The sequence below is a fragment of the Mchenga conophoros genome, linkage group LG23, assembly GCF_057382185.1.
Source record: "Mchenga conophoros isolate Kocher_MC1m ecotype Shallow Benthic linkage group LG23, M_conophoros_male_GT1.1, whole genome shotgun sequence".
Lineage (NCBI taxonomy): Eukaryota > Metazoa > Chordata > Actinopteri > Cichliformes > Cichlidae > Mchenga > Mchenga conophoros.
This window is the reverse complement of record NC_140547.1, coordinates 50,167,187-50,188,121: the sequence shown is the minus strand read 5'-3', so window position 1 is coordinate 50,188,121 and position 20,935 is coordinate 50,167,187. Positions and strand designations below refer to the sequence as shown.

Here is a 20,935-nt window from a genome sequence, read left to right as displayed (position 1 = left end):
GCAGGACAATGAAAGCAGGAAATACCCCAAACTGCTATTTCTCATTCTACAACTTCAACAACTGCACATGAATTATACTTCATACACAGACCCACAGTCTCTGATTGCTCTGAAATCTCACTGACAGCCAATAGAAATAAAGAAAAGTCCAGACTGACAGTCTCTGTGGGGTTAGGCAGTGAACTGCTCACGCTGCGTTCAAGTGCATCACAAACTATTGGAATTGGATCCAACTTTGTGAAGCAGATTTCTTCTCAGCTGCTGTTTTGAACATTTCCTCATGAACTGTATTAAACTCTGTAAATGAACTGAGAACTATTTCTACATTTGAAACTATGGATTCATTTTCCCGTTCACTTCTGTACGTTAGTGTATGAATGAATGTTAGACTGGGCTCCATGGAAACACTTGGACTGGTCTCAGCTGCCTTCTTTCTGTAGTCCTTTCTCTTCTCCAGCTTCTGTTTGAAATCCTCTCACAGAGCCTGAAACCTGCTTTGCTGTCATGTGTGGGCCTGTGTTCCTCTGCTTTAACACAAACCTCACCACAGCAGCTGTGTGGGTCGTCTCTGTAGCAGCCAGATCAGCTTCTGATACATGAACATCATCACAGCTCCTAACTTCACCTTTATTAGCTTTGACATTCATGTCTTTCTTTTCTCTGTCTGTTTCCACACAAGCTCAAAGTCTCTGCAGCCTGTTTTTATCTGCTATCATCAGATCTCCAACAGCCTCATTCACATCCCTCACACACTCTACAGCCTCACCAGTACTGACTTCATCTTCACTGACTGATGGAGCACAACATGAACCTGTGGAGGCTAAAAAGCTGTCCTGACACACATCTCCCCGTCACCACTCCACTTCTGTCAGCCTTTAAATGAACCCTGCTCAAGTTTGTCACTTCTATTTGGAGCCAAGAGGAAAAACTGTTGTTCAGTCGTTTGGAAAGACACAACATTTCTGAAAGCACTCAAAGACACATTTGTCTTCAGACACATCCTGAACATTTAGGAACTAAAGAAAGTTTCAAACATCAATCAAAGATCTGAAATATAGAAAAACAACAACAGCTGCAGTCAGTGAACTCACCTCAGAGTCTCCAGTCGACAGTTTGGACTCTCCAGTCCAGCACACAGAAGCTTCACTGCTGAATCCTGCAGCTCGTTGTTACTCATCTCCAGCTCTGTCAGATGGGAGGGGATGGACTTCAGAGCCGAGGCCACAACTTCACAATGAGTCCCTGAGAGTCCACAGTCAGCCAGTCTGTGATCATAGAAAATACAAAATGTGTTATTATAAAAGCAGAAAGTCTGCATTATAAACACAGACTGAATGTATATGAAGACAAAACAGAGTGAGGTCATAATCTGATGAACATCTGCTCTTCACATCTGTGCTTCAGCTCCTCTTACTGTGTTTGACATGACACAACGATTGAGTCTCTCTCAGACCTGCAGACTTTTAATGAGAATCTTTGTTTGGCTTTAATCTGCAGATGAAGGAGGAAGATGGTGTCACATTTAGGCTTCCATAATGTCCACAGTCTGTCAGTGAGATCTGATCCAGAGTCAGAGTGAAGACACACATGTGGACTGTTTCCTGTCTTGAATCCAGAACATTTTGAATGAGCTCAGCTCAGTGAAGAGTTCCAGCTGGAAAGACGATCTCTGTTTGCTACCTGCTGCTGTCAGGTACGACTGTTCACGTCCACACGCAGGAAAAATCTGCTGACTGTCACCAAACGGAGCAGAAATCTCATCACTGGACAATAATGATGAATGAACTCAGAGCTGCTGATATCACATCTGATTTCAGGGGAACTAAACACAGAAATGATTGGCTCCTTTTAGCTTTCTGAGCCATTAGTCTGCAGGTTTATCACTAGTTGGCAGAAACAGACTTGTATTAATGTTCAGCGCTTCAGTGTTTATGACTCCAGATCCAGGTGACAGCAAGTCAAAATGATGTTACCTGTCTGTGTCCAGCAGCAGCCTTTGAATATTGTTATAAACTCACATGGATCAGTTTGTCTTTGATTGGTTTGTAAAGTTCAAATTCATTTATATTCATCAACTCTAAATGAAAAATGTTTTTCTTCTTCTATGTTTATTATTAGAGTAACAAATTCTTATAGTTTCCTGTTGTTGAGAATTTCAGTGTAAAACCACTCGGACCTGTGCATCACTGCACACTGTGAAAGTATTACTGCAGTTTAATCTATAATCCTAATCAGTGTGTTTACTGGACTGTAGTCAGACCTCCGTTATACCAAAGGAAACACTGAACGTCTTCAAAGTCACAATAAATTTATACTAAATGCTAATAAATACTGGAGTGTTAGAAAAGATGCTTCCAGCGTGTTTGTCTTTGATAGGGTTTATTCTGTTCGTCTACAGTCTGACCACTTGGGGGCGCTTTTGTCTCTTTTGCTCTGAGCCTTGGGTTTATTCAAACTGATTTTAATAAACTATTTTCTGCAAGTTGAAGCTTCATCTCCATCTCCAGTGGTTGTTGCATATTTTATGACTATATCAGTAACAGTCAGAGAGTTTAGAGTAAATTAGATCTTCACGTTTGATTCTTGACACAACATAAATGGTGAGCCAGTGTCAGAGGAAGTGACAGCATCCACCGAGGACCGGGGGGAGTGGGAGGACTGGGGGACCAGGCCAACAAAAAGGTGATCACTGATACAGGTCAGCAAACATTTGCTCATTTGGTGTCTTAGAGCAGACTCCGCCCAGCTTTGTCGTCCATGGTTGCTCTTTCAAAGGAATCTAGTTACATATTATTTTACTTAATGATCTACTGACACCACTGACTATGCAGGACAACCCCACGTCTGGAGCCAGTGCACATGTGCAGTTCAATTCCTGGGCAGGTTCTGAAGATGGCCGAGCTGTCGAGGACAAAGTTACTAATGTGAAGCTAATGTGGTTAATCAAGATCTTCATAACTATGTGGAGCACAGTGTGCTTTCATCGTGGAGAAATCACACTGAAGAACTCGGCACACATTTTGGGGGCCTTTCTGTTTGTTGCTACAATCTGCAAATTTCATTAAAAGTTTAATAAACTATCATCTGGTCTTTATTTTTAATTAGCACATACCTTAAAAACTCTAAGCTGTAAGCTAATGATAGTTATATAACAGCAGATGCATGCTGGTGCAATAAGCTGTATGTTTTATTTTTGATCTGATTAGTCAAATAATCACAAAAATAATTGTTTGTGGCAGCCCTAGTGTGACCTCAAATAAGAAATGATTGCAGTTTATGACTGAGTAACTAAACTATCACCAACTGATAATATTAATGATCACATCTGGACTCACCGAGCCTTTCTGAAGTTCCTCACAGCTGGAATCAGTCTCAGTCGTCCCTCCTTTGTTGTGTTGTACTCCTTCAGGTCCAACTCATCCAGAACCTCCTCTGACATCTGCAGCATGAAGGCCAGAGCTGAGCAGTGGATCTCAGAGAGTTTCTTTGATTTGTTCTCTGACTTCAGGAACTCTTGGATCTCCTGAGATAATAAGATGTCGTTCATCTCCATCAGACAGTGGAAGATGTTGATGCTTCTGTCAGGAGAGGATTTTGTCTTCCTTTTTTTTAGATTCTTGATGACTCTCTGGATGGTTTCTGGACTGTTCTCTGTCTGACCCAGCAGACCTCCTAAGAGTCTCTGGTTGGACTCCAGACAGAGGCCATGAAGGAAGCGAACAAACAGGTCCAGACGACCATTTTTACTCCTGAAGGATTTTATTAGTGTTTCCATCAAAAAATCATCCAGAGATGACTCTCTGTATTTTTTTCCCAGGAAGTCCTTCAGCACCTCTGACTTCCTGTTGGTGAAACAGTGGAACATGTAGACTGCAGCCAGAAACTCCTGGATGCTCAGATGAACAAAGCAGTAGACTGGTTTCTGGAAGATCACACACTCTCTTTTGAAGATCTCTGTACAAACTCCTGAGTACACCGAGGCCTCTGTCACATCCAGACCACACTGCTCCAGGTCTTCTTGGTAGAACATGATGTTTCCTTTCTCCAGATGTTCAAACGCCAGCCTCCCCAGCTTCAGAAGAACTTCCCTGTCAGCCTCCGTCAGCTCCTGTGGACTCGTCTCATGTCCCTCGTGGTACTTGTTCTTCTTCCTCTTTGTCTGAACCAGCAGGAAGTGTGAGTACATGTCAGTCAGGGTCTTGGGCAGCTCTCCTCTCTGCTCTGTAGTCAACATGTGCTCCAGAACTGTAGCAGTGATCCAGCAGAAGACTGGGATTCTACACATGATGTGGAGGCTCCTGGATGTCTTCATGTGGGAGATGATTCTGCTGGACAGCTCTTCATCACTGAATCTCCTCCTGAAGTACTCCTCCTTCTGGGCGTCAGTGAAGCCTCGTACTTCTGTTAGCCTGTCAACACATGTAGGAGGGATCTGATTGGCCGCTGCAGGTCGGGAAGTTATCCAGACGAGAGCCGAGGGAAGCAGATTCCCCTGGATGAGGTTTGTCAGCAGCTGGCTGACTGATGACTTCTGTGTGACATCAGACAGCAGCTTCCTGTTGGTGAAATCCAATGAAAGTCTGCTTTCATCCAGGCCGTCAAAGATGAACAAAAGCTGAGAGACAGCCAGCTTCTCTGCTGTGACCTTCTGTAGTGTTGGATGGAAAACATGGAGCAGCTCCAGAAGACTGTACTGCTCCTCTCTGATCAGGTTCAGCTCCCTGAATGAAAGCAGAACCACCACACTGACATGTTGGTTCTCCAAGCCCTCTGCCCAGTCCAGAGTGAACTTCTGCACTGAGAAGGTTTTTCCAACACCAGCCACGCCGTTGGTCAGAACCACTCTGATGGGTCTCTGTTGGTCAGGTAAGGCTTTAAAGATGTCCTGGCACCTGATTGGAGTGTCATGGAGGGCGTCCATCTTGGAAGCTGTCTCCAGCTGCCTCACCTCATGTTGGCTATGAACCTCTTCACTCTGTCCCTCTGTGATGTAGAGCTCAGTGTAGATCCTGTTGAGGAGGGTTCTACTTCCTGTTTCATCACTTCCTTCAGTCACACGTTCACATCTCCTCCTCAGACTGATCTTATGTTCATCTAAAACCTCCTGCAGACCAACATCTGCTGAAAGAAAGAAAAACAGAAAGAAAACTCTTCAATGTCTGAACAACAACAAGAAGTTCAGTTTTCAGAAATGAGTCCATCAGCAGACAGATGTTCAGTCTTACTTTGTACACAGCTGCTCTGACTGGCTGTCTGCAGTCCAGCTCTGCTTCTGGATCTTTCTCCACACTGGGGACAGGACCAGTCTCCTGATGAAGCAGACTGGTCCCAGTATGAGGAGATGCACTGTCTGCAGAACCAGTGTCCACAGCTGGTAGAGACTGGATCCTTCAGGACGTCCTGACACAAAGCACAGCAGGACAGCTGCTCCTCCTCACAGACACCACTCCTCTTCCTCTTCCTCCCTCTGTGAACACATTTCTTTATCACTAAAATCATTGACTGTCAGTGACAAACATCCAGATTTGATGACACTGTGCAGAAGCTCTGATGGTCACAGAGAAAAGTCAAAGTGGAGAAACTTGTGTTTGAGTTCAGAATCCAAGTTTCCTTTGCTGTTCCTGCCTGTCTTATTAAACACAGAGTGATCAGCCTACAAACTCCACAGTAAAAGCCTTCATCACAGAGCTGATTATGTCCTTCACTGGATGTACTGGAAGTTTGGGATCCATCACTTTCAACTGACCTTTGACCTCCTCTAAAAACTGTGGTGGAGCAGCGGTGTCACATTCAGAGCTTTCAGCTTTATTTTGAAAGAGTTCAGTCATCAGGAAGTGAACTTCTGGGTTCTGATTTCCTTTCTATTATTTTACAGAAGTGAAGAAGAAGAACTAAAAGCTTTGAAATGATCTGAGTGATATTTTTGAACATTGCCACCAAATTGAGTTCAGCCTCCAGCAGTAACTTTGTTTCATGATGCCTCCCTGATGATGTGATGTTTGATTACAAACCTGTTTATGTGTTAGACATTAATCACATGAACACAGGCAGAAAAAAGAAGCCAATGAAACAAATGACAGAAACGTGTTCATTCACTGCCATGATCCATATTTTATATGTACAGATGTTTGTAAAGAACACGTGTGCAGCGCTTTGTTCTGAGTATCTGCTGTCAGCACACAGTGCAGCAATAACTACAACCACACGTTTCTGTAGATCCTGAACATCAGCCTGGAGGAATCTGACCTCAGGTCTGCACACAGAGGAGCTTCACCTCTGGGATGATGCTGGCTTCAGCTCCTTCTACAATCAGGCAGAAGCTTCTGCACCATCAGGACACAAACAGAGAGGAGCTTCTATCCTCAGACCATCCAAGTCCTAAATCAGAACATGCTCCCCTCATAGCATCACCATCAGGGTTTAAACAGGACCTTACATCATGTTCTTGTCTCACTGTCATATTTCAGATCATACCTGATTCATTATGACGTCACACGCTGCTACACTGATCCTGCTGCTTCATTACTGCTGATATTACTCTGCTCACTCTGTTCAGTTACTCTCTTTACATCACTTTGCTCATTTGCTTTGTTCTGCTTGCACTGCTCTGTCAGTACATGCTGTGCTAATGTGGCACAAAGCACTTTAACATTACATCTGCACAATGTTTCATTATTTCATTTAATGATTGTTTATAATGTTTTGTCCAGTCACAGGAGCAGCTCAGCACATTTCACTGTGTTGTACGTGTATGACGATGCCTGTGACAAATAAACAGCCTCGGACTCTTCAATCTTCTGCATTTCTTTGGAGATCAGCTCAGTGGCCTGTTGAGACCATCTTTCTATTTCTGATGACTCAGTTCAGATTATTATCCTGATACTTTCTTTTAAAATGTGATGAAATCATTTATCTGATGTTCTGACACAAATACACCAAAACAATCCCAAACAGCACAAACCACCACGTTACACACAGTGTAATAAAAATACAGGCAACTACAAATAAAAACACTTTAAAATATAAACTAAAATTACAAAGTGGTCACAGAATTTCAAACACCCATAAATGAGTCAGCAGCTCTCTTACATGGTCAGCTGAGCTCCATGATTGAAGAACATTGTTGCTGCAGGTTCATGACTGAAGTCTGGAGGAAGTCTTTCTTTGGACCAGTCACTCCTCACAGACACACAGCTGGATACTGGAGACTGTGACCTCTGACCTCTGCAAACACAAACACATCACATGAATTACTGATTAATCTGTTTAAAATCTTTTAAGCAGCTGCAAACACACAAACTGGATGATGTGATGGTTTCTGTCAGTAATAGTTGTCTCAGATTAGAGTACAGACGGCTGCAGAGACGTTCACAGCAACAGAGAAGAAATCATTACCTTGGATTGCATTGCTACTACGATTGATACTAGCATTATCGTACCCGGACCACCATTAGGAATCATTTATGATGTCACTGGTAGAACACATTTATAGAAACAACCTTTGAACTCTGAGTCAGCAGCTCTCTTACATGGTCAGCTGAGCTCCATGATTGAAGTTCACTGTTGGTGCAGGTTCATGACTGAAGTCTGGAGGATCTATTCCTTTGGACCAGTCACTCCTCACAGACACACAGCTGGATGCTGGAGACTGTGACCTCTGACCTCTGCAAATACAACCACTTTGCATTCATTTCACATCAATTAGTACACCACAAAAGGCATGCAAGAAACACAGTATGAAGGCAAACTTCTGGCTTCAATAACATTCAATAGGTCAGGTGGAAACTTTTCTCAGATTTGATTCATGTTTTTATAGAACGATCCAGCTAAAAAAAAAATATATCATTAGGTCAGGGGTCAGCAACCTTCAGGATTGTTAAGATTCAAAAATTGAGAAAGGGTACAAGAGGTGATCGAAAAATAACCACACTGGTCCGGCCGGGTGAAGTCAAACGAAGATTTTAATTCACACGTGGGAAGATCACTGGAAACAGCAATTGATCTTCGACTTACTAAGGCACAAACAATTATTTTATAACATCAGGGTTTGTTTACTGACGCCCCTTCATGCGTCACCGGTACATTTTATACATAGATCAGATCAACATCACCATGACTTTTCACCCAGAAAATCATCTTCTATTTTCATGGCTTGTACTTTCCGTTCTTGTCTCAAAGTGAATTGTTCCTCTTTCTTGTCGAGACATAACTAATCTCTCCTCTAAATAAGTCTAACTAATGTGTGTGTATGTGTTGACCTCACATGCTCTTTGTGTCACCTCTTCACCTCCTACTGTCTGTGTCTCGTCCTCAAATGCTCTTTCTCAATTCACCTGTTGCACTTCTGACCTTTTACCAGACCAGAAGCTCACTGAGACTATGTGTATGTCTTCTACTAAATAAATGTTTTAACCAAGAACCTCTACTAAAACCTTAATATAAAATGACCTGATATATAAGTGTTTTGTAAGCATGTATTGCAATTCCTTCTATGTTCTAGTTTTCCCTCAGCATGTATCACCTAGACACTCTCACTAGATGAAGCTCAAAACCATTAATGAACCTGAACATCAACTCAAATAAGCACAGATATGCAATATGTATAAAATAGTTATAACTGCACCTGAAATACAAAGTTAACATCATCATAAACATCTTAAGGCCATCTTAAAGCTATCTGTTACATTGTTAAAGCAATGATCATACTGCAGATTATATTATGCTGGTATAATACTTTTTGTTCATCCCCACAATCCCCCTTTCGGCACACCAGAGGTCGATACATAGGTTGTTGTTCACTCCTCAGTCCACTCGGCTACCTCCAGATCCATCATCGGCATCATGGACATAGGGGCCACCGCCCCAGGGTCCACTGCCTTTACAATCACCTTCTCTATCAACCTTCGGGCACAAGGAATGAGACAACAACCACAGGTCACCAAAATACCCACCAATACAGATAGAGACAACATAATTGACAGAGCAAGCCCCTTCCACTTTCCGAACACTGAGGTCATCCAGCTCTCCAGCGGGTTGTCAATTCCCGAGTGGTCATGCATGGTCCTAGAGAGACTCTTTAGCCCCTCCAAGGCTCGCGTCACCGAGCCATCTGGAGCAGTGTTATTCGGGATAAAAGTACAACACTGATCACCGAACATCGCACAAACCCCTCCTTTTTCCGCCAATAACATATCAAGGGCCATTCTATTTTGGACTCCCATTAATGAGGTCGGACCCATCTGCTCCGCTAACCCTTCCATCCCGTCTCTGGTAAGGTTAGAGAGCCTCAGCAAATTATAGTGAACATAATTAATTCTGTCTACATTTTTGTTCGGGGTCACTGGAAAAAGAGCAGAAATTATTGGAAGATTCTCAAAACCCGCAGCTATTTGGTCTACGAGTTTATATTCATTCGGAACTCCTCTGGGGACCCCTATTGAGTCAATCCAGGTTGGCGAGTTCAGCCTAGGGTCATAAGCGTGTGTTCCCTCAATCCCGCTTTTGGACAGGATATGTCTCTTCCGCCTAGCTGCCAATGTGCGTGTGTTGTGCTGTGGAATGTTTTTTACCTGATTTCCAATTAGCATAAGGGGTGCTCCTAGTCTCACCATCGCGCACGTCCCCACACTTCCCAGAGGAACACGAGCCAAAAGAGTCTTGTGCCCACAATAATAATAAAGTCCACTTCTAGCCCAAGTCCCAATTAAAGTGTTGGGATCACTTACATTGTTTGTGGTTCTTCCCGTCTGGGTAACAGCGCACCAACTTGAGTCGATTTCCCCCACGTTATATATTACTTTATCTGTGGAGAACTTAAAACACGTATAATTACCTTTTTTCGGCAAAAATGGTCCTACCTTTGTCCGCTTATCAACTGGAGGAAACAAACTGGATAACACAGTACAGTCTCCAGTACTCACCGCTCCTCTAGTCATTCGCAACATGCAATCATAACCCCACTTGTCCTCCGGATGGAGCGGAGCGGGCTCTGTGAACAACCGTGGTCTAGCAGAGGCACAAGCAACACAATTGGATACCTCTTGTTCCCTAGCATTTAGAGCCATCCAGTCCAGCCAGAGATTACTGTCACTGAACCCAGTGGCGCGCTCAATTAAATCCTGAGGCTTCAGTCTAGTGTAGTCCACCGCCAGGACTCGTCTATCCTTTAGTTCCTGTTCCTCTGGTACCACATATGACGGCCCATTTCCCCTTTTTCCTGTAGAATTTACAACAGCGTTTATTTGGTTGTTAATCATGTGTATTTCCTTTTCTTCTCTAACTGGCTCTACGGGATTTACGGGATTAGCCTTTTCAAGAAAGTTAATTTTAATTAACCCCTTCGGGTCAGTTCCCACAGTCTCCACACCCAAGACTAAATACAAAGAGTTTTTACGCCGCCAGTTGCCCAGTGACATAGTCAAAGGATTCTTAGATGGACTATAATCTCTTTGGAGTTTTAACACGTTCTCTGACCCTTGTCCTGACGTTTCCCCATTTTCCCCAGTGTAACCCTTTACCTGATTCCAGTTCCGACACCAGTTTGCAAAGGGCCTACTCCCTCTTTCACAATGTGTACTTACTGCATAATCCCAACAAACCCACACATTATATCCTCTCCAACTACTATCCAAAGAGCCATTTGGAGCCAGTTTCCACGCAAAAGAAAACACTGGGAGCCACAAATACTTTTTGACGTCTAGAATGAAGATAACACTGTATATACGGTTTTTTACTTTTATGCTTTGTGTGAACAACTAAGGTGTGTTGCTTATGAAATCCATGAAGTGCTACAGAGAAAATGACATGTTATTTATGTAATGAACACATTTGAACTCTTAAAGAAATATAACAAAAGACCCCTGCATTAGTGTTAGTCAATGTTGCAACTGAACTGAAAAACAAAAGATTTTGGTCAGGTCCAAAGAAACAAAGTCACTATTAATACAACACAACCCCCCCAAAAAGAGCCATGTAGACCCCGGGCTCTATGGGTCTTGTGCTCGGAGCTTGTTCCTGTGCTGCCATGATTAGTGCCTCTGTGCTGTCTTTCAGTCCAGCTTTGTTCAGCCACTGGTAGGATTTCTGGATGTCAGCCACTTCCTCTGCCTGCTGGTGGTGCAAACTGTGTTGTTCTGAGTTTCATTGGACGTCTTTGTCCAAAGCACCAGACAAAGGGCAAAGTAGATGCATTTGCATCAGCAGGAAAATACACCCCAAACTAGCATCATCATTATACAACTTTAACAACTGCCACTAAATGATACTTCATACACAGACCAGTGTTAGGTTAAGTTATGATGTCACTGGCAGAACATTTATAGAAACAACCTTTGAACTCTGAGTCAGCAGCTCTCTTACATGGTCAGCTGAGCTCCATGATTGAAGAACATTGTTGCTGCAGGTTCATCACTGAAGAGTGGAGGAAGTATTTCTCTGGACCAGTCACTCCTCACAGACACACAGCTGGATACTGGAGACTGTGACCTCTGACCTCTGCAAACACAAACATCAATAAGTGATCAGTTCTCTCTGACAGCCATATGATCAGCTGATCCCTCTGTGATATTGTGTCTGCCTCATAACGCTGACAGGTCAGCCAATCATCAGCCAGTTTTTTCTGTCTCTGAATGAACTCAGTTTGTTCTCAGCTCTTCTCTCTGATTCTGCTGCACTGACTTCACTTAAACTTACAGAGTTCAGATCTTAGCAAGAAAACAAGTCAATAAAAATCAAACTCAGATCAAACAGTTTGAACCAATCACAGATCAATGATTCTGTCATGGTTATGTTGAAATGACTAATAAAGTTAGTAGTGTTCTTACATTATTGCTGCAGGTCCATGACTGTAAGGTGGAGGTGTTTGTGTAACCCCGTCACTCCTCACAGACACACAGCTGGATGCTGCTCCGTCCTCTTCCTCCATCTTCTTGATGTCAGGGTGGAGTTAGTCTGAGAGGTAAACACACACACTCAGAGGTGCTGTTGTACTGGAAGCATCACACTGACGGCTTTCTAATGTTGGAGCTTTGGCACTAAAGTCCAAACCAGTTATTTTAGAGGCTCAAAGTCTTTAAAAAACACCAAAACCATCACATTATTTAATAAGTACATGATCAGGTGGATGAAGGAACTCAGTGTGTTTGGGATCATCATCATGGTGAGGAGCCCACATGTTACGGCTCCTTTGGAGAGAAGCTGAGGATCACTGCAGGAAGTGAGCTCATGAAACCAAACTGCTGTTTGTGAGCAGCATGACTCTGTTATTGGACCTGCTCTGTGTTCTACATGTGATCAATACTTCAAATATCTGTAAACATCTCATCTTATATTTGTTGCACTTGGTCACATCTGTCTTTAAAAATAGATTTTTAATGTCACTGAGAGTTCTTTTCTACCTTTATTGATTTATTTTGGAATAAATTAAATATAAAGGTGCCAAAAACTGCCTGCAGCTTCAGCTCTGTGACAGGAAACTACTGTCAGGCTCAAAATGACTTCAGATTATTCATCACAGAGTGTTTATGGATCACAGGACACGTTACAGTTTTACAGCCTCACGGACATAAAACTCTTAAAGTTTGTTTCTGAAGGGATTTTCAGATCAGACCTGATGTTTCTGCCTACAGCCTGTTTACCGATATAATCAATATCAGACATCAGAGCAACAGAAACCTCGGTGATCAGGACGCCGGGACTGAGAACAGGAAGTGGCTCAAACGTCGCACTTTCATAAAGTCAGCCTGAACTCCACTCACCGAGTTTCTGTCGCCATTTTAGTTTTAAAACCCGTCGTGATAAGGGCGGGTCTTACTGTGAACCTGCGCGCTCATTGGCTAATAACTTGAGATTGACAAGTCGTTATCCAATGAGCGCGCGGCTTCTCCCAACATAAAGTAGTTTCCTTTGAAAAACCAAAGTCTGATTATTTTTGCCTCCACTGACGGAGCCTGTTGTTCCCGCCACAGAGACACAGTAATGTCAGAGCGGTGTTAACACTCACCTGCCTCAGCACAGCTCTCACTCTCCTCCTGCTCTCTCAGCTAAACTCACTTCCTCTCTACTTACAGGAAACCAGCGCTCAGAGGAGCCGACCGGCCTCACGTTTCACCCACAGACACGAACAGCGTGGAATTATTTTATGTCATAAGAAGAAACATATTCATGTTAACACTCGCCTGCCTCAGCTCCACCTTCCTCCTCCTGCTGCTCTGAACGGAGGATCAACACTTTCACTTTCACTGCTCCTCCCTAAACACAGAGGATGCTGGGACTTGTAGTTTTTACCTTGTGTGATATTTATGGCTGTGACACTAAATCACAGCATGAAAACTTCCTGCAAACATGTCACAGGCGATAAAAGTTTCACATTAAAGGTGAAGTTATTTTTCTGTCTCATGTTCAATAAACAGTGAGCTGGGAAAACTGAAGAACAGACTTCAGACGTTCCCTGCAGAGTTTCTGCTGCTCGGTCGTCTGCATGTTGCTGAGACTGAGCTGATGATGAAGCTGTGATGGGTTTATGGCACGTTTGGTTGTGGAGAAGAGTTTTACTGTCGGTGCAGGTGAAATGATCAGAGGTTACAGCCTCTGGTTAAAGTGGAGGCAGCGATCAGGACGGCTGAGCAGCAGAGGTCTCGAGGGTCCTAAAGTGTAAAAGCATCAGTGTTAGTAACACAAAGATCACAGAATGGGATCATCCACACAACACTAACATCTAAATCCACGGCAGGAACTCTTCCAGTGTCCTGAAAAATCTGTGTGCACGATGCTGAGATTAAAATCTGTCTGCTCATCTTAATGCAATATTGTGAAGTTACAATTCTTTTCTGTAAAAAGAATTTTCATTTTTGTATGTAAATAAATGTTGATGTTGTGCTTTGGGATCGTGTGCTTCAATTTTACTTATAATGTGCCAAATGACTGCAACAGGCGGCTTAAGGCAATGCCATCCAGAGTAAGGATCGTGTTAGCCACAGTGTTTCTAAGATTTTTACGCCCCGTTACAATAACCTCAGTTTATCTGAACTTAGAAGCAGAAAATTAAAGCTCATTATGTGTCTAAGACATCCCGGCAGTTTAACCAATAAAAGCGGGTATCATATGCATAGCAGTGAAAATGTATGCTATGTCTTCTAAAGCACGTATAATGTAAACAGAACTGGTCTTTGCACAGAAGCCTGTGGAGCTTCATAATTAACCTCAGTGTGTGAAGAGGACTCTCCATTTAATAATAGCTGTAATAAAATGTTCTGGCCAACGGTGTTAAACGCTGCACTTGGGTCTAGCAGGGAAGATTTCAATTTTTCAATATGAATGAAGGCTGAAAACTGATTAGATTAATGTCTGATGATCTTTTCTGTGCTTCTTCAAGTTTGTAACACCGAACATATTAAAGGATGATATAAGGTTCACAGGAAGAGTTTAATTAGACACACATTTACTATTTTTCTTTATACTCTTTCTTTCTTGACATGTTTAATATGCTTACTATCAGAGGAGAAAATGAACCTTGTGTAGTTTAAAAACTTTTTATTTAATCAAACTGTAATGTTGTTGAACTCTGACGGACGTGTCTTTTAATCTTGTCAACAAATCCTTAATCACCTAAATGTGCCATTTATCATCTTGTAAAATGTTCCCTCTGCTTCTGTTGCACATCTCCCCCGACACTCTCTGCTTCACCAGCCCTGTGCAGCTGGTCCAATCGCTGCGTCCTTAAACTGGTGTGTTTAAATCTCTTTACCTCTGTTGTGAACTTCACACAAAGTTTGTGGTAACAAAATCAAACTGAGGAGGATCTGGTTTGAAAAACACACACTCGCGAGACAAAATAAAAACAGACTGCTCAAAGCAAAAGCAGGACTAAAAATAGACTAAACCATTACACACAAAAGTTGAAAAACCTAAAGAGTGTGTGAGACTGCTAGCTGTGTCGTTCAGCAATAAACTCATCTATAAATGTGTTAGTAAAGAGTGACTTGTACTTCTGTCCCATTAAGCAACGGTTTAACAAATTTCACTGCAAACTATAAAAGGAATCTGGATTTAAATAGAACATAGTAGTGCAGGAAACACTAGTATAAGGTGTCTATGGAACAAATCTCCTTCAGCGTTCAAAATGACCAAAGTGAGGCCTACAGGCGTTTCTCTTAGTTGGTTGTGTTCAGGGAAAAAGCAGCTAAATACACTGAGACTGCTCCACATTGTTAGTGAGTTAACTCTGGATATCTGTAGGTTTGTCAAACTTGGAGTGAACAAAAGCAGAAAACAGTAAAAGATGCAGACAGTGAAAGTCTGGTTTATTTCATGAACACAATGAAACATTGTCGGCAAAGTAGCATACATGATAAATAGATACACATAACACGGACAGTGAGAAGTAAAACTCGTCGTCTTACCACATGTTATATTCTGTAAACTTAAAATAAACCACAGAAATTAGTGTTTTAAAGTCATTATTAAAAACATGAGTCAACATTACTGAAGTGACACTTTAACGATGCTTCACATCACCGTGTTTATGATGATAAAACATGTTCTCTCGTTAGTAGATGTCTGCGCTGACACTTGTCATGAAAATGTCCCGAGCCAGGGTTCCTCTTCAATTACCATTGATCATTAATAGGGTCACAAAAGATTTGTCACATTATCCCCATAAACAAAATGCTTTTATAGAAATCATTGTGACACAAATATTTACAAAAATATTGCCTTTGACAAGATGGCGCGGCCACGTCCAGACGCCTTCCTGACCACTCCGCTCCGACTATCCACTTTTCTTGTTTTTTACTTATTTTTTGCTCTGGTTTACATCCCAAAATCCTCTAGCCTTATAGTATACGACAGCGGATCACTTGTAAACATCGGTGCCAAGGTTGCACATCTAATCTTGGACACTTTTAAACCTGACCCTTCCTGGCCGCCAGAGATTCTACGCGGCGCGGAGAACAACAAAGGACGGGCCGCTCATCCGAGGCGCAGAACAAAGAAGCGCCGGGGAAAACGCGCTGGTATTAGGAACAGACTGAGACAGCAGGCGCATCGCGCACCACTGCCCAGTATCCTACTGGCCAATGTACAATCCATGGAGAACAAGCTCGATGACCTAAGAGCAAGGGTCACCTTCCAACGTGACATGAGGGACTGCAACATTCTGTGCTTCACGGAGACATGGCTGACCCCCACCGTGCCGGACCAGGCCGTAACTCCGTCGGATTCATTCTTTGTGCTCCGCGCGGATAGAACGGCAGAGTCGAACAAAACCAAAGGTGGAGGAGTGTGTTTCATGGTAAACAGAAAGTGGTGTGATGCCAGGAGCATTTCTACTCTCTCCAGCGGCTGCTCGCCACATCTGGAGTTCCTGAGCATTAAGTGCCGCCCTTTCTATCTGCCCCGTGAGTTCACCTCAGTCATCGCCACGGCGGTCTACATCCCACCCCAAGCGGACACAGGTATGGCTTTGTCCGAATTACATGATGTGCTGAGCTCGCTTCAAAACAAGGACCCGGGCGCAGCCCTCATTGTAGCAGGAGACTTTAACAAAGCAAACCTCAGACAAGTCATGCCAAACTTTTACCAGCATGTCTCGTGTCCAACGAGAGGGGATCGGATTTTGGATCACTGCTACACGCCATACAAGCAGGGCTACAAAGCTGTCTCACACCCGGCTTTTGAGCATGTTGTTTGTGCTATTCTGTTTAAAAACTATTAGCCTGTGAAACTATTAGAAAAGTGAAATCAAAAAAAGTGTAGGTATTACTACTAATGGGAATTGAAGCAGTTGTAGGAATTGAAATTGATACTCAGCCCTAATCACATTGTCTCCTGTTATTTTTCTTGCAAAGCAGGCGAAACAGGATTTAATGATAACATGCAGCAAAACTGAATCCTAAATCATCAAAGCAGCCGTAACAATAACACAAACAACATGTTTAATCAGTAAAAAATATTGCGAAATAAAGAAATCACAGGATAAAATGATTAATTAGGCAAGTTTTTCTTTATTTAAAATGTTTTCTTTAAAATATTTTGTATTAATCACGTTACAATCGAACAAAAAAGGGAAAACTAACATTTTAAAGGTGTTATTCAGTTTTTCCTCATGCAAATCTTTAGATCTTTTTTAGAAAACCAAAGTCTTGATGAACCTGCATGAGTGCTCACTGTGTATGTTAACAATGATCAGATGAGTTTCTTTTTTGTTCATTTAAACCTGTTTTATATTTAGTTTTTTTCTAATTTGACTCGATTCACAGAAGATGAAGCATTTGAACTGAAGTTAAAACTATAATTTCTTAGAGAGACTCCGCCTGAAAGAGTGAAACCCGCATGTGAGATTTTGTGGCCTCTGTGTGACTGTTGGTGGGTCAAAAAGGTTTCAGCTGCACAGCCAGACGTTATTGAGCGAGCCACCGGTTGAGAGGCACACTTCTCGCAGCTCCTTCCTTTCGTCAGACTTTAAAAGAAACATTTATAGGGTTTAGAGATATTAATATTGATACCACCTCTGGAGAGGTTACGGTGTTGTGCCAAAAAGTGATTTCCAATGTTTCTGTGTATTTTTTATGTGTAATATCTTTACGTACGTTGGTAAATAGACTTCGGTTGTCAGGTTAAGGCTGTGTGCAGGCAAGAGTGGAAGTAGAAGGACCCAAAGTGCAGACACTCGGAGGCGGAAAGTAACTCAAAACTCAGCTTTTATTGCTGGATGGCAAAAAGTGGCAAAACGTAACAAAAATCCAAATAACGTTACATGACCAGGCAGCCAGAACACACAGCATAAATGAAAGCAGATCACGACACCGACACAAAGAAACACAGGGCTTAAATACACAGAGGGAGCAATCAGGGAATGGGTAACAGGAGGGAAACACAGCTGGGGCAAATCAGGCCTAACGAGACAAGGGGAAGCAAAACCAGACACATTAACATCAGACATGGACTTTCAAAGTAAAACAGGAAACATAACACAGACTCAGGCAGGCTCTATAACAAAGGGAACAGAGACGTGGGACCAGGGCAGACACAGACACTGGCTGTATCCCAATTCAGGATCTGCAGCCTTAAAGTACGCAGCCTCAACGATCCTCAAGGGCCGCGTACTCAAAGACCGCTAAGGCCGGAAGTGCGAGGCTTGTGAAATGGGACGGTCTAGCCTCCGTTGCGCTGCCCAGGTTGCCTAGCAACCATGATACCAACAGCTGGAAACGTGTCTTACAGCTTTGTTTGACAGAAATGAAGGAGAAAATCTTTTGTTCATTTGTTTGTTTGTTTCTACATGAGCTTTGATCAATCTCTGTAAGATTAAGCTCAGCTATTGAATGGCGTATATTTGAAAGTAAAGGCTTTAAAACCAAGTTAGTACAAACGTCACTGATGTCACATAACTTTGCCGACATGTGGCCAACAGTAATGTTTTAATGTTCTTCGTTATTAAACATTTGCACATAAATAAGTGACATAATATTCAGTACTTACTTAAAGTTTACTCTTCGGGCGCCCCTCATCCGCCGTTTTATTTCGGCAAAATTATCCACACCCACCGCCGCGCTATGCATTCTGGGATATGTTGGGCCACCAAGTCTACACTGCCACGTCCTTAAAATTCAGGGAAATGAAGGACGCATTTGGGGGCCGCATTTCGAGCAGCCTTCGAATTGGGACAGCCTTCGTCGCGTCGCTCTGACGTAATCGGCCTTAAAATGCGGCCCTTAAGGCTGCAGACCCTGAATTGGGATACAGCCACTGACTGGACGTGGGGAGACAGCAGATAGGGGAGACAGCAACTATGGAACACAGACAGAAAACCAGAACACTAAAACTCTAACCAAACCCCACCCAGAGAACCTAAACTAAGAATAATCCTAAAACCCATAAAGCAAAGCTAGAATATAATGAAATAACAAAATCAAAGAACCAAAAACACAAAACACTGGGTCAACGACCCAGGGACCCTAACATCGGTGAACAGGGTTTACAAAGAGGTTTTATATAGAATTAAAAAGAAATCTGTGTTTCAAGTGTCTTTACAACTCTGTGTTATTGTACTTACATTATAACCAATCCGCTCCTTTATCCCCACTTAAAATATTTTTACTGAACTATTGTAATATTTCCTCTTGGCCAACTTACTCTTACAAAAGACATGTTTAATGTTAATGAGATTTTTTTTAACTAAATAAATAAAGGTTATATAAAAGTCGCTGCCAAAAACTGATCGCGGCTTCTACCTTGTTACACGAATGTTGTTTGTGGCTCAAGATGACTTTATGTCATCCATGAGGGAAGCACTTGACATATGTTTCACATATTATAGCCCAACAAGTTACTTATAGCAGTTTAAATACCAGAAATCAGTTTTTGGCAGACAATCACTTTTTGGCACAACACCGGTGTCTAGCAGGTTTTATATTTTAGAAAGTTTAAAGCTCAGCTTAATAGAAGTAGTGTGGTCGTGAGTTTTGCATAAACAAATTTGTGCAAACCTCAATGAAGTGAAGCAACATTATAAAGAAGAGTGAGCCTAAATGACTCCCCAATGATGTGAGAGACTGATAGTCATACAGAAAACAATGACTTTGAGCTGTTGCTGCTAAACGTGCTTCTACAAGCAACTGAATCTTGGAGTGCACTTTGGTTTGTCTGCTCATAAATTGGTGGTTCATGATGATAAATGAACTTCTGAACTGGTTTAACATCAGTGCAGTGGCTGGTCCATTCCTTGATGTATATGTCAACGTTCAAAATGAGCCATTTAAATCAGCTGTATTGGATCAAGGACACATCTAAACCCTGCAGGACAGCGGCCCCGAGGCCTGGAGTTCCCACCCTCAGTGCAGTGGAAATAGTCTCGTGCCAGTCTTGGTGCTGCCTTTGAGTCTATATTGCCGAACACTGTGCGCACACATTTTTTTCCTTCCTAAACAAACACACATTTGTAAAGGAAAATTTAAATTGAACTCACAGTTGGCGGTTAATCGTTATATAGTTTAGATGTACACCGAGAGACGCATTTAGTGGGACTTTTACACCGCCACAGATTTTCTTCTTCTTTTTTGTTACATTATTGACATATACTAGATATTTTAACCTAAGCAGCAACAATCATGTCTCTGGTACAGGCACTTTCCACCATGCAGGTTAAGCTAAAATGTGACTTGAAACAAATTCTGGGTTTCCGTTCCATAAAGGTTCATTTCATCTGGTAAGTTAGCCCCTGAGGTAACAGTCTATGTGAACATAACATACTCACTGACTCACACTCAACTTGACTGATAGTGATTTCCTGAATTAGGCAAAGCGCACAGAGGAAATTCATTTGCATATGTTTGTTTTCACAATCACTGAAATCCAAGTTAGGCATGTTTCCCTTTGTTGTTGTTGTTCTTGACACGAGTGCTTCAGTTATTTTCTCATCAGTATGTTAGGACAGAAAGGATTCTGTTGTGGATTTATGATCATCTCACGTGTGTCCATCTTTCAAACTCTTAGATTGTGTAGACATTAATGCAGCTGTCAGACTGTAGGCCAGTTTCTTTGCACTGTAAGCATTGATTGGATGCTACTGTAGCAATCAGTGCTTACACAAAACGTCCCTGCGTAAACCCTCAGACACACAACAAACAGATCAATAGTATCTGAAATTCAGAGTACGGATCTTTTTACACATTTCTCACAGAAAATCACCTAAATCGCTTTCGTGTGAGATGCACATCATGTTTGCCTCATAAAGACTTGCCCTGTATGTATTCATTTCTTTTGACTTTCACGTGGAATTGTCACCTAATATAACAGGTCCATCAGTAAATGGTGTCTATCTTCAGTTTCTGTCTCCTAGACTTTGTCCCTGTCAGGTTACAGCTGAATAGATAGTCATATCATGCAGAGACTGCATCGTACTATAATGCTCGTATGATCGCGTTTGTCATAAGTGGAC

The 20,935-nt window shown here is 42.3% G+C and overlaps 1 protein-coding gene across 1 annotated transcript; it reads right to left on the bottom strand.

Moving 5' to 3' along the window:
* Positions 1-1,087: 1,087 nt before the first annotated feature.
* Positions 1,088-5,499, bottom strand: LOC146548254 (protein NLRC3-like). Its single transcript, XM_085266200.1, has 3 exons — positions 5,226-5,499; positions 3,336-5,121; positions 1,088-1,265 (listed from the first exon to the last, which is right to left on the bottom strand). The coding sequence occupies exons 1-3, from the start codon at positions 5,497-5,499 to the stop codon at positions 1,088-1,090; spliced, it is 2,238 nt and encodes a 745-aa protein (XP_085122326.1).
* Between the last annotated feature and the right edge of the window lie 15,436 nt (positions 5,500-20,935).

Bases quoted from the DNA above. Each gene is read 5' to 3' on its own strand.
- LOC146548254 (XM_085266200.1), bottom strand. From the start codon at position 5,499: ATGATTTTAGTGATAAAGAAATGTGTTCACAGAGGGAGGAAGAGGAAG. The intron at 5,122-5,225 runs GTAAGACTGAAC...TCTTTCTTTCAG, and splicing joins TCAGAGCAGCTGTGTACAAA to CAGATGTTGGTCTGCAGGAG. The intron at 1,266-3,335 runs GTGAGTCCAGAT...CTATGATCACAG, and splicing joins AGGAACTTCAGAAAGGCTCG to ACTGGCTGACTGTGGACTCT.